Raw genomic sequence first — 16,938 nt, forward strand, 5'->3', positions numbered from 1 at the left:
GGCATTGACTGGGGTTCACTACTTTATATTATTTTTATCTTATTTTGAAGGTGCACTTCTTCCTCCCAAATGCCAAAGGGATTTTTCAAATAGGAATTAGGAGGTATGGACATTTTGGAAAATCAAACCAATGCTGTCTTAAGGAGAAAGGCTTCCAATTTTCTTGAGATCAACTCCAGACTGAAAACTATTAGTCTGAAAACTAATGGCCACCTAGGTGCAGGCTCTGTTACATGTTAGAGCAGAGAAAATTTTGCTGTGCTTCCAGCACGAAGCTTTAATTTGCTGTTCTATTCTCTGCTGACCCAGACCATTTTGAAACTTGAAAAAGCAAAAATTAGTGATCATGAGCTTTCTATGTTTATGTGTGCTTTGGGATACTCTGGAAGAAAAAAACAATGGAAGAACAAATAAATTGTAACTTCTTAAGCCAAAAGTTTAACTGACCATCTGCATTAATTTCTCCACATGTGAATGGATTTGCTGTTGAAAACCCAACAGCTATTTTGAGACAATAGATTCCAACAATCCCAAAAGAGCAGTTGAGGTGTTTCTTGGTGATAATTTTCCTTTTAAAAATGCCTAGAGGCTCATTGATCTCCAGTGGAATCCTTATCATTTGCTGGCTCAAATATGTATTTTTAAAATGTCCCCAAATGGAGATCTGTTGTTATATGGATCATTGCAAAACTTGCAATGAGGCAGCTCAAGTAAGATAGCTAAACTTTTGTAATGCCAAACTAAAAAAAACCACAACACGTATGTAGAGGAAAAGAAACACATTCTGACAGTCATCTTTATTCTCACCCACATTTTTTTATTTAACACACAATGAAAATGAAAACAAAAATTTATTCCACTCAGTGAGGCACAGTTTTCATTTTAATGGTACTTTCTTTTGCATGCACCAATGCCAGAAAAAGAGAGGTGGGATCTAATATCTTCCTTTCCTAACTTTAAACAATTGCAATTAGACCATCCAAACCGTGTGAGCAAGAGCTTTTACTGTTCAGTTGTTCTGCTTGGCTGTACAAATTCTTCAACTATTTGCTTTTGTGAAAAGAGCTCTTAGGTGACATGCCTCAGGTCACTGGTGTTCCTAAGGGCATTTTTAACACTCATACATGTAGTTTAAGACAGCATCTCCTCGTCCTTTGCTTTACGATGCATTTGTGAAGGTTTCTTTTTTAAAAACAAAATTGCGCCTGAAACACAATGTTATACTTCTCATAATAGGGATATAAATTAAGTCTAGTCCAGTGATATTTGATTTGGTTTGGTTTTGGAGGAATGGCTTTGAAAATTTACAAAAGTAAAGAAGTAAAGTGTTACAAACAAATGATGGCTCACGATCTGGTATTGGTAGCCTTCATCTTCTGAATTTTGACTAGTAGCTACGTGATACATGATAGAAGCATGGAAAGGCAAATCTACTTTGCTTTTTTCCAATGTAAAAAGGAAGTGGTATACATTACAGCAACACCGAATTGCACAAGTTGTCATATCATAATCCAAAAAATTGCCACTCTTGGTTTGGTGTATGTGAATACATCTTCTAGTTCACCACGTTAAAAATAAGTATTCCAGGCTAGCTCCTTTATTGTGTTTGCAGCTTGTCCAGGTTTCCCTAGCAACACCTTCTCAGTAATTTTCAGTACTCCCAGTCTAGTTATCTTCTGTTTTAATCCTTACACAGAGCTATCTTATATATGTATTGAGAACATAAACTTGCCAGAATTGTGGTCTGGTATTGTAATTCTGGCACTGGCCAGTAGCACACGATTTGTGGAGGGAGTAAACTTCTGTACTAGCAGATACAACAAATCTGGCTTTCGTAACATGATGATCTCATTGTAATTTCTCATAGTTTCTGCCGAGAGCTTCACTATAAGGCTTTGTCTCCCTGCTTTGCCTCCCTTTGCCTTTCATTACTTTATTTATTACTGTCAATTAAGCCTCTTCTGGGTGTTTGTGTGTGTATTTGTGTGTTCCTGTATGTATTTCTTGTGGTTTTGACTCTATTGGCTCATCTTTTAGTGGTTTGGTGGCTAAGCAGCAAACTAGTGCTGGTTCTTCTTGTGTGAGTTGCTTTTGGTGATCGCATAAGAGTAAAATGCCTACTGGAGACAAAGACCTGGGGATCTATTTGCTTGTCTGGGGAACTAAATATTTTTCAAAATTTTGTTCTTTCTCTCAAGCTTTCTTTACATGGAAGCATGCAGCTATCATACCCTCCCTCATTCAGCCCCTAGCTCCTCATGACGACTGTTACGTGTCTCAGACCTCTCTGGTTGTGTGTGCTCTTGTTGGGGCAGGGTGACAAGTACAATATGGAAGGCCTTAGGATGTCTTAATGATTTCTAATGTGTTTCTAGTGAAGTTTGGGTCCCTTTCCAGATTCATGTGAAGGATGAAAGGTGAATGAGCTGCACAAATCTTGTAGCATTCATTTCCTCTTTCCTGCCCTCTGCCCCATGACTATGTTTTAATTTCCATCATTAACTTACCATCATATTACTCATCAGCCTTCTTGCTTTAGTGAACGATTGATCCCTTGAATAAACCAGGTAAAATGATTTTGTATGCTGAGAAGGTCAAGGTACTGCAGTGCTCGGACTTGTTTCTGTCTATCTGTGGTTATTGCATTGGTGGATTTATTGGATGATGTTTCAAGAAAACTTCATGTTCAATGGTCAATTTACAACTTCTCTTCTGTGTTGTTGATTAGACAAATAAAGTGAAGACAAAGTAAAGAGGGAACATAAGTGTGAGACCTAGCATGGAAGGCTACATTCAACACAGTATTTCTTCTTTCTAGGCAGTGTCAGGTTTATCTGTTTTACCTCTGCTTTCTTGTGGTTTAGTTTCTAAAGTTACTGCTCTGTAGGAGATTGGCTGCCATACCTCAGGCTTGTTGGCTGGATAATTAATCAGATTACATTAATTTTTGGTCAGTTAGCATTTGATCTACATATCTATAACATGTTAGAACCTAGGAACAGGAATAACTCGGAAATATTTTTTCTTTTTTCTTCCCTCCCCTCCATTTGTTTCTGGAAAGCAGGATCAGCAGAAGTCTTCTTTCACCTCGACTCTGTCAAGTGAAGCATCTTGTTCTCTCTCCTCTCCTGAAAGCAGTTTCAACTCCCAAGAGTCATCTTCTTCTTTGACGTCCAAAGTGGTTTATTCCAAAAGACAGTCCTGGCTTGATCCAGTTAGCACCTCTGCCACAGAAGAGGGTGATCAGCCTTTAACTTTCTGCATACAGATTCACTCTGATGAGCCACCAGAAGTGGACTGTGGAGAAGCCACAGAAAGCCAGGAGGTCCAGATTTCTAAACCCAGTGGTGGATCCCAAAACTCTTTTTTAGGTCTGGATGCACATTGCCTGGCTGTGCCGGATTCAACAGGACAGAGATCACTAGCCAAAGGTGAGCTAATGAGAGAAGAGGTTTTTGTCTCCAGAGCTATACAATGTGGGAGTTCAGGGATTTTCCTCAACTTCCTTTCCCCTTCCTTCCTTTATATTTTTCGCTGAAGAGTTTTCCAGTGGCACATCATTTATAGCAAACATTTGGTTTAGTGTGCATTAAATATGTAACCAAGTATCTCATTGGTAAGTACCTTTACAGCTTATCTCAAATTTCACCTAAATGTTAAGATCATAGCCTCTGTACAAAACCCTTAACATAAACATATTATTAGCTTTCTGTATTTCAATACAGCTGTCTTTTATTAGGATTGAATCAAAATTTTAAGAAAGTGTGTCATGGAACTGACAACTGACAAAATGGCATATGGAGGAAATTGTGAACGTGGGGTTAGGTCATTCCAATTAAAAAAAATAAGTTCAGTTGCATTTACTTCCAGTATGTTTTCCCTATTGGTTTCATTGAGCTTCTTTGTAATCAAGGAGAAAATACTGCAACCCTGAATCAGAAAGTCTGTTAAGACTGGATTCTGTTTAAGCAAGTGGGTATCTTCATAGGCATCCTCCTACCAAAATGTGCTGCTAAATTAGAATAGTTCCAGAATCCAGTCATCGTTACTGTTAATAACTCTCTTGCCATAGTGAGGCAATGTGTCTTGCCTTTTGAGCAAAGCTGCCTCTTCCTGCATTAAAAGCAGCTGAAGCACAAGAGGCGTTTCTGGCACACAATACGCTGAAAGGAGGAGAAACTCAGCATGCAGCCTAGAGCGGTAATACACAAGGAAGCAATGATGTTCTTGTGCCTTAGCTCTACCTATGATTCCAAATCCTTGCAAAGGTTTGAAGTGAGCACTCTGTGGCTGAAAGAGCAGTGTTGTCTCGGTACAGTGCAAAAGAGAGGTGCCTCCAAAAGCTTGGGCTGAAGGTAATGAAAAGTTGGAAAGAAACAGCACTGGACTTGGGAAATTACTGTATTTCTTGGTAGGTGAGCTTGGCACAAATTGAAAAATGATGGTATAAGGCACATTACCCACATTTTCAGTCTCCCAGTTGTTCTACAAATATCAACAGTTAGCATTCCTTCAGTTTGTCGCATTTTTCTAATTTCACCAAAAAAAAAAAAAAAAGAAAATGACAAGGAAATAGAGCAAAAGTGAAAATTAATTCAGAGTGTTTTGTGCTCAGCTTCATTATATCCATTTTCCAGGCTCCTCTGCTAGAGACTTCTTCAGCAATATAGATCAGTAAGAATTAAAAGCAAGAGCGGGTGTTCGTACTGTATGTGGCAGAAAAGAGTGGATGTTAGAGAGAGTTACTGTGGAATCTCCTTCCCATAGACTTTGGCTTTGCACAGACTGAAAAGGCTGAGGCTGACAGGCATGAAGATGTTGTGAATGTATTATCTTCTGTAATTTCACCTTCTGGACTAAATTTGACTCAGTAACGCCTTTGGGCGTAACTATTAGGTACATTCAGGTGTATTTTTGGAGTGTAGGTCATATATGAAATCGTGACTCATCCTGTTGAGCAAGATTCAGTGGATGCTCTTCAGAAATCTAAACTTTTGCTTAGATTATATTACTCTGTTGTTAGCAATCCTGTAATAACGCATAGGTTAATGCTTTCCGTTGTAACTGTAGGAGTGACAAGTACTTTTATGGATGGTCATAGAATTAGCGTGACACATTCATAATCAATTAAAGATTAGTTTGATAGGCTTGATAACGATAACCAATAAAAAAGGGATTAAAATGTAAAATAAGGCACATTTTGGCATATTCCTGCCATTTGTGAGGTCGTTTAATTTTCTCAAAAAATATTCGTGAGGAAATGAATTCTCACTGCTTAGCTGAAGGCCAACCCCAATCGCAGAACACTTCCATCCTAACCACAGCAATGATCTCTGATGGAATTCTAGAAATAGATAATTTCAATGAGACAGTCACTATGGAAACTGTATTACACTGCTAGTTACTGTCTGCATCATAATCTATTGTTGAGGAAGTAAGATGTACACCATACTCTCATTTTTTTTTCCTTTATCCCTGTGTGTAATATGGGGAGGGAACAGAGAGTGTTGACATGTGGGGCCCTCCCCTGCAACGGTCACTGAAAAAATAAATGAAATAATTTGAAAGGAGATTAGTTAAGCTACTTTAATTTGAGAATGAGGTAGAAAAAAAGGATTAACATAAATTAGCAATTCACTTCCAGATGAAATTTTTCAAAAAAGATGCAATTCTGGTTCTGTGTATTATCCCCCATGAATTTCCCTCTCCAGTTAGTTGACAAGGACAAATACTGTGATACAAAGCATAAATACTGTGAGATGAATTCAAATTGTGGGGTAAAATCTAGCTGCAAACCCTCATGATTTACAATAACTGCTAACAACCTCATTATCTGATGCAAAACAAGAATGCATACCTCAGTGCAGTCCATGTTATTTGCTTTACAGCGCTTCCAAACAGTGCATTTCTGACAGCTTATCATGCTTCAGAGTAATGAGACTGCATCCAGGAGGAGACAGATCCATCTTACATTGTCACCTTTCCTGAAAGTGTGTGTCCCATGTGTACAAAGCCAGCCCTGGTGTTATCAGAACAGCTACGTGGTCTTTGAACACACTTCCCACAGGACTTCATGCATGTCCATACTTTCTGCTTCTCCTTGTGAGGATAGAAAAAACCTGCCACACACTCTGCTTTGTGGCCACATTCAACCTACTGAAACCCCATGAGGATTTTTTGGTTGAGCTGATAGCAGCCTAGAGCTGAGGTGAAATATTTCAGGAACTGAAAAGTGCTTTTGTTGGCAAAATTTGTAAAAGGGGGCCAATGTGAGAGAAGTTTGTACCTAGAAGGAAGGAAGAGTAACTGTGGCTTTGTGGAAAGAGCTTATAATGAAAATATGAAAATAGTGAAGAAACATCATGAGTTAAACAACGAAAGAAAAGTTTCTCAGAGATAAATGGATAAATCTCTGTGAGAGAAACTACAGATTCAACTAAAGGATCATGGATTATTTTTTCAATGAATTTTATTTAATGAACTCTGCTAAGCAAGTGTAAGTGTCTGGTGCAAGGAGCTGTAACATGTGATATTTTTAATGACCTTTCCAGCCAGTCTTAGTGTTGTTATGACCATTTTCAGCCTTAATTATCAGCAGCAATTACTGGGGAGAGGTTACATACCAGAGAGTAATACAGAGGTGAAGAAAAGGAGAGTTTCACGGTTTTCTCTTTTGAAAAGAGATCAGCATTATGTTTCCATTTAGTTTATGGGAATATTTAATATTTCTGTGTTGCAGCCTGCTACATGCAAAGGATTCAAAGCTGCCTGTGACACAAAGAAACTGAAAGGTAAACAAGAAATGGTTGAGAACACAACAACTATCTGATTACCTGCTCTTTATCCAGAAGCTGGCATTACCTCATCCAGGATAGCTAGACACGCTCTGCAGCCAATCTCAATCTTTTGTATTTCACTTCCATCACTGTCAAAAACTATGATGACAAAAGGAAGCTGCAGAAACCGAGAGGTTGTTATACGTGAACTGGAATGTGTGTTTGTATTTATTTAAGAATCTTCTACTATAGCATTTTCTACTATTGCATTTTCTGAGGGTTTTTATGATCATGTGAAGTTAATACATCTTGGCAAGGAATTCTTATGGTGTCTCTTCCAGTTTATTTATTTTACCTTAGATCACAGTGGCTGGTAGAAGATCTGGTGCATGCTGGCATTTTGAAAAACTTTGCAAGTACCACTTGAATTTTATCTGATGGGAAGGAGTTGGTTAAAGTCTGTGAAATAGGAGCTGCGTGCATTCAATTCCTTCTTTTCTCAGAACTGACATCCTCTTCCCCTCCGGAATCTGCCCATGCCAGTAATAGCCAGAACAGATCCTCCGGTGTGCTCTGGCCCCTTTGTTCCTTTTGCAAAAGTTACAAAAAATAGCTAGATTGTGGCTGAGACTAGCCAAGAGGTACACCTATGGTGAGAACAACTGTGTGGAGAAACAACTGTCTTTGAATGATTATTTTGTTTCTATCAAAAAGGCTTTAGAAATCACAGTGAAAACCACGGTGTTACGGTTTTCTGAATGCTCTGAAAAAGAGATAATTATTTGTCTTGTTTCCAGTTCGGTCACAGTTTGTTAAAATATTATTTTGTTTCTATCAAAAAGGCTTTAGAAATCACAGTGAAAACCACGGTGTTACGGTTTTCTGAATGCTCTGAAAAAGAGATAATTATTTGTCTTGTTTCCAGTTCGGTCACAGTTTGTTAAAATGCTGTCACTCTGCTGAGTCCACTATACTGTTACAGTCAAGACCATCTAACTGTTGGTAACACACTTTCCCTGTTATCTTCTACCACTCTCTCCTACCATTAGATCTGCATTTACCAGTGAGGAGTTTGCCTAAGCTATGCTCACCTTTTTAAAATACTTCCTGTCTTTTCTGTTCTATAGTTTTGCAGGAAAAGTGATTTCCCCGAGATGTCATCATATTCCTATAAAAGTCTACTACCACTATGGAGAAGGAATGGGGAGGCGGGGGGCAAGTAGGTAGGTAAGGGCAAAAGCAGTTGATGATTTTTCTCCTCTGCCCTCCCCAGCTGGGTGTATTTGTTGTCCCATTGGCATCAAAAGTTTTGGCAGGATCAGAAATGGAGGTGCTTGGCATCAAGAAGCCCACAAGAATAGCAAAGACAGAGGGAATAAGCAGATTTTATCCCACCCCTAGGATTACTACACAGTGGGAGAGCTGTGAGATTTCAGTTAGAGAACAGGCAAAGTATTGCATTTAGTGAGATAAATTCTGTTGGAGGTGGTTTTCAATGCAAAATGCTCTTTCTGCCAAACATTGCCAATTTCTGTATCTTTACCACTGGGAAACAATCAGCCTGATTTTTCATAGCTGCTTTTGGAAAAGTTCTGGATAATTTAATTTTTGTAGGCTTAAAGACCATTTATGCTGACATTTCAGGCAGGTTGCTGTAGTGCTGCTGAGAGGTGGGGAGTCTCAATACTTTAAGGTCTCCCACCTGTGGCAACCTGGCTGACAGGAAGGTGGAAGCTGAAAACAGAGGAGGTGAAGGGTTGGCATGTTGAACCTCTGGCAGCCTGCTCTTGTCTGTGATATCTTCTGTTGGTTGGAGGGAAATTCCAGATAACTGGCATCAGGCCACAAAATTGTGTTATACTTCTCCTGAAACAGAATTTGTCTGAAGTTCTGACTTGCCTGAAATACAGCTTTATTTTTCTCACCTAACCCATTTCTCTTAGATGTTAAAATACTTCTGGGCAGAGCCTCCCTTTTCCTCAGGTCAGCACTGGTTCTTTTCCACTCTACCCCTGTGGAGTCCAACAAATTTAGAAGAGCTATACTACACTGCAGATTTTTTCCAGAAGTGCTATGAAGCTTTAGCATGCTGTGAGGCTTGTGAGTGAAAGGGCATGGTGTGGAATCCCAGGAAGACTGATACTTTCAGTGGCATCACTCGATAGGATTGTTTCTAGTTAATATTGGCAAGGAAAGAAAAGTGCACAAAGCACATGTTCCCCTCTGTGCATGTACACCCTTATAAACACACACAATATGTAATATCCCTCTACTGTTGCCATTTGTTCCTTCCCACTAATCTTTCAGTAGGTCCTGAGAGAGAAATGGATGTATTTTATCTTTAAAATAGGATGAGATAAAGAAGTGCTGCAGTAGCATTTCAGTTTCTTAACTTGCCTGCCTGAGACAGAATGCGCTTAGCTTAAAGAGTACTAGTGGAAGAGATAACTTGCAATATTATACTTTGAAGTGGTTTTGAATGTGCCTGATGTTAGCAGTGTGAATCCAGCTAGAAAGACCCACTCCAGAGCAGTGCTAGTGGGGCTCAACCTGTCCACATTACTAACAATTTTTTTCAGTGGAATATATCCATCCTTATAAACCATCAGAGGTTAACTAAGCTTGGAGGATGGTTGGTACATTTATTTCTTGGAGGCTGACATGGACAATCTGTTCGTTGTTACACTGGGGCCTGAGCTTGTGTACTATGTGCTTTTTGCGTGAATCTTTACTTTGTGATGGGAAGCAAATATTTTGTAACAATTCAGTAGCATGGTCTAAACATCCCAGGTTTCACAGGAGGAATCCAATCACTGAAACCTAAAAATATGGAACTGGTGAATGCCTGTGCTTCTGCTAGAGACTTGCTCATCTGCAGGTTGATGCTCCAACTCCAGATGCAAGAGAATTAAGCAATATCAGGTTCTGAGAAAATGTGCTGTGAATGATTGAATCTGGAGAAAAAGTCCAGTCCATGCTTAAGCCTTGAGTCATTTTGCTTTATCTCCATTATCCGATGTTAATATTCTCTCAGGTGTTTTGTGTGGAAAATAAGCAAGCAAACTGCAGGTAGTGCTTTCTTTGTTTACCTTCATGGCATTAAGAGGCTTGTGAAATAGCCTCTTACTCGTAGCCTCACTGTTGTGCTGAGTGAGGAGAAATATATTTTCTTCTTACAGGTCATTTTATTGGGCTTGTTAATTATTTGCTAGATATAACACCTCTCCCCTTCCTTCATCACCTCTCCCCCTTTCAGTTTTATAGCATCAGTTTTGTATGTTCAAGCCTGCAAAACATGGGCTTTTGTCTTTCTGAGCTTGGCTCAGGGGCTCTCAGGACATTGAAGGTAAAAGTCCAGATAGGTATCAGACAGCCTAGCCTCAGTTTATAGAGGTTTATTGGCAGACATACTCTTTGTCAATAGCAACAGTATCTGCTTTCAAAAGCACAGTATTGAGATAGTTTAATTATTTTTTAACTGTTTCAGGGAAAGTTAACTGCTTATCACGTAAACAAAGATGGAGACAAAAGTACTATATAACTCATACCTGGCTCTACACAGCCTGTAGATGTCACTCACCCTTGTTTAACAACTGTTTCCTGAAATTCCGTTCAGCTGCTTCACTGTCACTCCCATTATCCACTCCGTCTGAAGAACCTGGCACATTCCCTTCCCTCTGGAATTACTTGACCCTGATCAATCCTTTGGGGGTGGGAGTGGTGGAAGAATAAGAAATAGGAGAGGAGTTTAAGGTCACAATCTTGAAAGAATGAAGGAGCTGAGTGCACATTGCTGGTCAAACGCATAATTTGGGAGCCTTTTACTGCGCTTTTCTGGCTTTGGCTCCATCTCTTTCTGTGCTGAGCATTTCTGCCCTCCTTACCTTCACCCACAAGGCAGCAAAAAAAATCAGAGTACTTAGCATGGAAGAAGAGTGTGCAGTGAAGGTGGTTTTCATGCTTGCTGCTTTGTAACCCTTTTAGGACAACAAAGAGCATCATGAGTTAGCTTAAAAAAATAGCTGGAGCAGGGACCTTATGTCACCCATGGCTTGATTGTTTTTTAAAGTTGCTGGACAGGATCAATGCAATTTTTTTTCTTCCTATATACTTTTTCTAGGATATCTGATAAAGGCCAATTTATCTCTCAAAGCCATACTGTGTGCAGCCCTGATGGGTGATGTCTGCAGTAGAGCTGAGCCAGTCCTGTGCAGGAGCTGGCTAATGAAACAAACAGCTGCTTCACCCCAAGAAAGTAGGCAGGAAGCGCATTATAATTACGAGCCTCATGGCATGAGCCGACAGTTTTCAGGAAATTCTACCGCCGTGTATTATGCCTTACGCTTGCATTTTTTTCTATTTCCTACAGCTTGTTAAATATACAACAGTTCTCCTTTTCCTCCCCCAGCCCTGTAGCAATGTTGGAAGCTATATTTAGTTCTTGCCAAGTTATAGTAGGCTTTTTATAATCACAAAGTAGTGAAAAAAAGGCCAGCAACACAGTGAAGGCAAATATTTGTAGCACATTATAAATCTCTCTTGTAACCTAAATATTTAGAAAGAACGGAGGTGTAGGGGGATGCTGTGCATTTTAAAACATGGAAAAGATAAGGAGCAGCCTCCTAAGTGTGCTGACATGTTGGAGAAGTCTTTTTGCCACCTCAAAAAGTGAGCAAAGGAACTTCTTCCTCTTGCTCAGAAAATGTTTGCTGACTCAAAATGATTCAGAAAAGTCTGTTTAACGTTTCATTAAAAGAAAAAAGTGCCCAGCCAGTTTGATTGGCACATGGAGGACTGCAGTTGGGAAGAGCAACCACCACCCCAGTGAAATAAAAACTAATGTTATCACAGCGCATCCTGAGGGACTCATTAGCACCCTGAAAACACCAATAACTTTAAGATTTTCATTTAGCAAACACTGCAAAGAAAAGCTGGCAGTGTGGACAAGAAGTGATTTCCACAGTCTGTTGCTGAAAATGGCCTTCTGCCAAAACACCCCTATATACGCCTGGTGAATTTTTAGTTTCTGACTGTTCATTTTTAACTTGTTTTAATCTGAATAATATCCTTGCTTCAATTTTTATTTATTTATTTTATGCTATTTCATTCTCAGCTGTTTACTAGCTTTTCTTCCATGTCCTCTCTGTTGTGGAAGGTGGTGCTACAACTTGGTAGCCGTCAGGATTACTGAGTTGGAGAAAATCAAGACTTTGGTGTGAAGCACCACAAGGAAATTCTGTGTTGCAAACTGTGAAACTCAGGGGTTAGGTGACACATCAGGTGTCCCAATGGTTCTTGTTTTAATCTTTTTTCTGAGGACCTTCTCTTGGGGCCTGTGAAAGGTTCTTGTTTCACTACAGTTTTCCATTTTTGAAAACTCTGGATTCAATAATTACAAAACCCTGTGATCAGTGCACCAAAAAGAATTTGACCTGTGAGTTGCCAGGTAGAAATGTAATTTTCTGTGTGCAGCATGCAGGGAAGGCTGAATGGACATAGATGGTATCAAAATTGTTTTCATTCAAATGTAGCATTACCGACAGTTGATCAAAATCTGTAATAGATTCAGAGCATTACAGCAGCATGGTATCAGTGGAAATACATGTTGTATCCGTTTGGATCGTGAGTCGATTCTTAAAAAAATTTGAGTTTGGTAGTATGTCATTCTCACATGCATTATGGCCCGACAAATTACCCTAAAAATTGCCCTTGGTTTTGACTCTGATACCATCGCTTTTTGACTTGGCTGAGAGCCTTTCTGATGGCTGAACTGAATGTTTCTGATATCTGCCACCACATTCACTTTCTCATACCCAATTTATCCTTTTCTTTGCAGATCAGGAAAAATGTGATGATGATGAGATGGAGCGACTTTACAAATCATTAGAACAAGCAAGCCTGTCTCCCATTGGTGATCGTCGGCTGTCAACAAAGAAGGAGCTTAGGAAGTCGTTTATCAAACGCAGCAAAAACCCCTCCATTAACGAGAAACTCCACAAAATTCGAATGCTGAACAGCACATTGAAGGTGAGGTCCAGAGCTAGCCAAGGAAAAGCTAGCCAAGAAAGAAACAGTTTGGATGAAAAAAAAAAAGCAAGCCTAGACTACAGCCGAACTCTAATTATGTATTTACATAAAGCTCCAGAGAATTTGATTAAGTTTTGGAAATTGTTTTCTGCTTCATTCTGACCTATGTTTTGTTGTTCAGTTTGAACTGGAAGCAGAGGCAATAGTGCAGAGGGGTCTCTTCTTGCAGAAGTTCCAGGCCATTTGGAAAATTTAATAAAGAAACCTTCTCTTAGATGGAAAACTTGCAAGCTCAGCTGAATGCACTAAACAGGGGAGCCTTAAAAAGGAAGAGCAGACAAAGTACACTGATGATAAAGCACATGAAAATGACCCTGAGCCAAAAAAAAGTTTTCCTTATGTGATTATTGGAGAATGTACAGGATGTGCCAAAGCTATTGTAGAGGCCTCCTGTAACAAAAATATTTTTAATAACAAAAGCATCCTGCTTTTATGTTGGAAAAGTATAATGAACTGGAGGAGTGGAGGGGTTCAGGGGATGTTCCATGAAAGGAACAGTAAATATGTCTGGAATATGGGAATTTATGAGGCTGTTTACTTGCCAGCATCAGGTGTCATGGGATTTCAAAGCCTGCTTCTGAGTGGTACTGAGGGAAACAGAAAACTTAACCATAGCATTTAAACTGTAAGGAGAAGAAAGAATAAATGCAGACCTGGGGCTTCACTTCTTTCTTTTTGTATGTATTAGAAGCAGGAATTGAGTATCCTGTTTCAAGTGCATGTATTTGGCTTCAGCACTGGAAGCTGGAGAAATACATGTAAAAACTTCTCCTATCAGCTCAGTCATTGATTTAATCATTAGTTGCAGTGGGAAACTTGGCTTTGGCACCCTGGCCTGCTTTCTGAACTTACAGCTGAAAAGACAAGTGGGAATATAAGCATTCTCCCTGGCTCCATAGGAGACCTGGGGAAGTCTCTCTGTATCAAAGAGACTTCAGCGACATGGTACTGACTATAGGGGTATTCATCTGCATAAGTGATAAAGTGAGCCCATCACATAACAGACAGTTACTTTAAAAAGGATGCCTATTTCATGAGACAGGAAGCTAAATATAGAAGCATGCTGCAAAGTTTCCCCTGACAGGAGCCTCCTTAATAAATCCAAGAACAAGTTAATGCAAAAAGGAGTTGTATATTGTGGGACAATCAATTTCATTAGTATGGAGCTGAATGGAAGCCTTACTGCCAGTCAGGAGCAGGGAGGTCAGCTTTGCGTTGATTTAGCATGGGAGTGCTGTATAAGTTGTGATTAGTGTTTAACATGGAAAAAATCACTTTTAGAGTGTTTGTAATGTATGAAATGTGTTGATCTTTTTTTGCTTTCTTCGAACGAAGAAATTGGAGTATTGACAAGACAAATACAGCACAGACGTTTTCTCACAGACACAGTTCTATACACAGCAGTGTTTAAGTCAGCCTGTCTGAAAGGCAACTGCCTAAGTGCCATATTCTTTGCATCAGAGGGATTATGTGCTTTTAAAGTAAATTTTTTTAACATATAACATGAGATAATTGGAAATAATCTGTTGGAAATCTAAAAAACAGGCAAGTTTTGTGTCTGATGCCTGTCTGCCTTAATTAAAACTATTAGTTTGAGAAGTGATTAATGCAAGGTTCAGAGCAATTTTAATTTTGGACTTATAACTCCACATTTTAAACAACAGATTAATGTTGCTGCCACAATATACTATTAAAAAAACGCATGCTTTGGATAGTTTGGGAGAGAGCGAAGCTGTGTACAAATTCATCACAGGCTTACTGAATATGAGAGATAAGTTTAGTGGTACAGGAAAAATTCCATGGCATGGCTTTTTGCCACTAAGTTTGTTCACTGGAAATACTCTTCTCTCCCTTCTCTTGGGCTATGTATATCTCTGCATCAATCCCAGAAGACTTCTTACAAGGGCTGGCACTGGTCTTCAAGATAGGACCAACAGCTGAATGAAACGTGTTTAAAAAGTAGCTCATGCATCGCAGGTATTAGACTAGTTGATAGTTCATGAGAGTAGTAGCAGGATATGGATGTGTAAGCAGCCAATTGCTACTATCTGGAAGTGTGAATGTGTGTGAGTATTTTCACGGTGTTTTCAAGGCAGCCAATTACACAGTGTCCTCATGCATCAGGAAAAGATGGTTAGAACTGTTCCATTACTTTCACACACAGACTAGTGGGGATGGGGCCAGGGATAGCAGTAAGGATTTGTTTAGTGCAGCATCCTGCCTCCATTAAGAAACCATAGCTGCTAACTAGGACTTCTCTATCCTGTAGTCCACTACATGGATAGGCAATAAGGACTGGGAAAGCAAAGTGGTTCATTGTGTCAGAAAATGTGAGAACAGCAATGACCATAAATATCTGAGGAGAGGCCTCAAAGAAGATGGAGACATGCCCTTTTCAGTGGTGCCCAGTGACCAGAGGCAAGAGGCACAAACTGAAAAACAGGAGATGCCCTCTGATCATCAGGAAACACTTTGACTGTGAGGCTGACTGAGCACTGACACAGGTTGCCCAGGGAGGCTGTGGAGTCTCCACCCTTGGAGGTATTCAAAAGCCATCTGGACACGGTCCTAGACAGCCTGTTCTAGGTGGCTCTGCCTGAGGAAGGGGTTTGGACCAGACGACCATCAGAGCTCCCTTCTGATTTCAACCATTCTGTGATTCTGTAACATAAAGTGTCTCTGTGTTCTTATATCCATGACTGTTCATGTCTTAGAACTGAACCAGAGTGCCTGCAATATATGGTCTGAGCTTGTCTTGTCTAAAAGTAGAGACCAGATTTATTAGTAATAGATGCTGGTAGATGTTTTAGAAGCTGCATGTGCTCTAGCAACGCTTCTGCAAGTGCATGGATTATATACAGAACTATTTTCTGTCTAGCTCCCAAAGACATTTATAATGCAGCCAGGGAGTAAGTATTTTTTGAGAAAATTGGAACTGGTGTGAATTCCAGAAAGAAATGCTGTTGTGTCTAGTTTCATGAAAGTACTAATTTGCTGTAAGAGAGCACAACAATATCTAAATTTCACATGAATCCTCTGTTACGAAGTTTTGCTCAGAATCTTATAAAAAGAAAAATCTGCAGGAAATCATAATCTTGCCTTCAGCTGGGATGAATTTTGGCTGCAGACTTAGCTTTGATTTACATTCTAAAAATGGGAGCAAATTGCTTAAAGGATGTATAATTGGCCATCTCCTTGTGACATGGTTCTTTAATGTTCCCAGAGTAGTTTTGTTATGGACAATGAGCTTGACAGTTTCTGTGGGAAATAATCACTTGTTCTCTTCCTAGTGTAAGGAACATGACCTCGCCACAATCAACCAGTTGCTAGAGGACCCAAAGTTGACGGCAATGAAGTACAGAGAGTGGAGGAACACAAACATCATGCTCGTCCAAGATATTTATCAGCAACAGGAGGTCCAGGACACGTCCACAGAGAATAGTGAGGAGCAAGAGATGACTCCACAGCCTATCACTGAAAGTGCTATCTGAGGCCATAATTCAATGGTTCATGGCAAGATTTTTCCACAGACATCTTCACATACAGGCACTTTAAACTGCTGTGGTTTGAGGTTTGTTTTTTCCAAGTTTTCTTCAAAAGGAAAACAACCCCTCATCCAAAGCTTTAATTCCTCTTGCAAAACTCTTGTCGAAAGGTTGAATCCCCCAAATTAAAAAAAGCATGCCTGAACCTGGTCTGCATACCTAAGAACACTATTCTATGAAGCAGCAAAGAAATGTTTTTCCATCTTGGAGAAGTAAGTTAAATATGTCCAACTCCTGGAAGTCACAGAACTGCATAATACATACTGCATAAATGTGAGAACCTTGGGGTTGTTTTAACCATGTAACGTACAGATAAATGAAGCTAAACCAATGCCAACAGGATGCCATCTACTCTCTACCTTTTTACCCCATAAGGTTACCTGATGCATGTGTTTTCATCTCTGCATTCGTTCACTTTCATCACTCTACCAGTTTAAACTGAGACAAATAGAATAGTAATTATGCATGAGTTTATACTGCAGACAGCTGTCAGGCATCCAGTTTGTGCTCTGCCTGATGTTTTATGAGTT

At 39.6% G+C, this 16,938-nt stretch overlaps 1 protein-coding gene across 1 annotated transcript in view; it reads left to right on the forward strand.

Annotated features, from left to right (window-relative positions):
• Positions 1-16,354, forward strand: part of IPCEF1 (interaction protein for cytohesin exchange factors 1) — a 41,945-nt gene extending 25,591 nt beyond the window's left edge. The window contains exons 8-10 of the mRNA XM_010133221.1: positions 3,065-3,431; positions 12,613-12,803; positions 16,154-16,354. Coding sequence (XP_010131523.1) covers positions 3,065-3,431; positions 12,613-12,803; positions 16,154-16,354 — 759 coding nt within the window. The remainder of the gene's footprint in view (positions 1-3,064; positions 3,432-12,612; positions 12,804-16,153) is intronic.
• The last annotated feature ends 584 nt before the right edge of the window (positions 16,355-16,938 follow it).

This window comes from Buceros rhinoceros, unplaced genomic scaffold (genome assembly GCF_000710305.1).
Source record: "Buceros rhinoceros silvestris isolate BGI_N320 unplaced genomic scaffold, ASM71030v1 scaffold4723, whole genome shotgun sequence".
Taxonomy (NCBI): Eukaryota; Metazoa; Chordata; class Aves; order Bucerotiformes; family Bucerotidae; genus Buceros; species Buceros rhinoceros.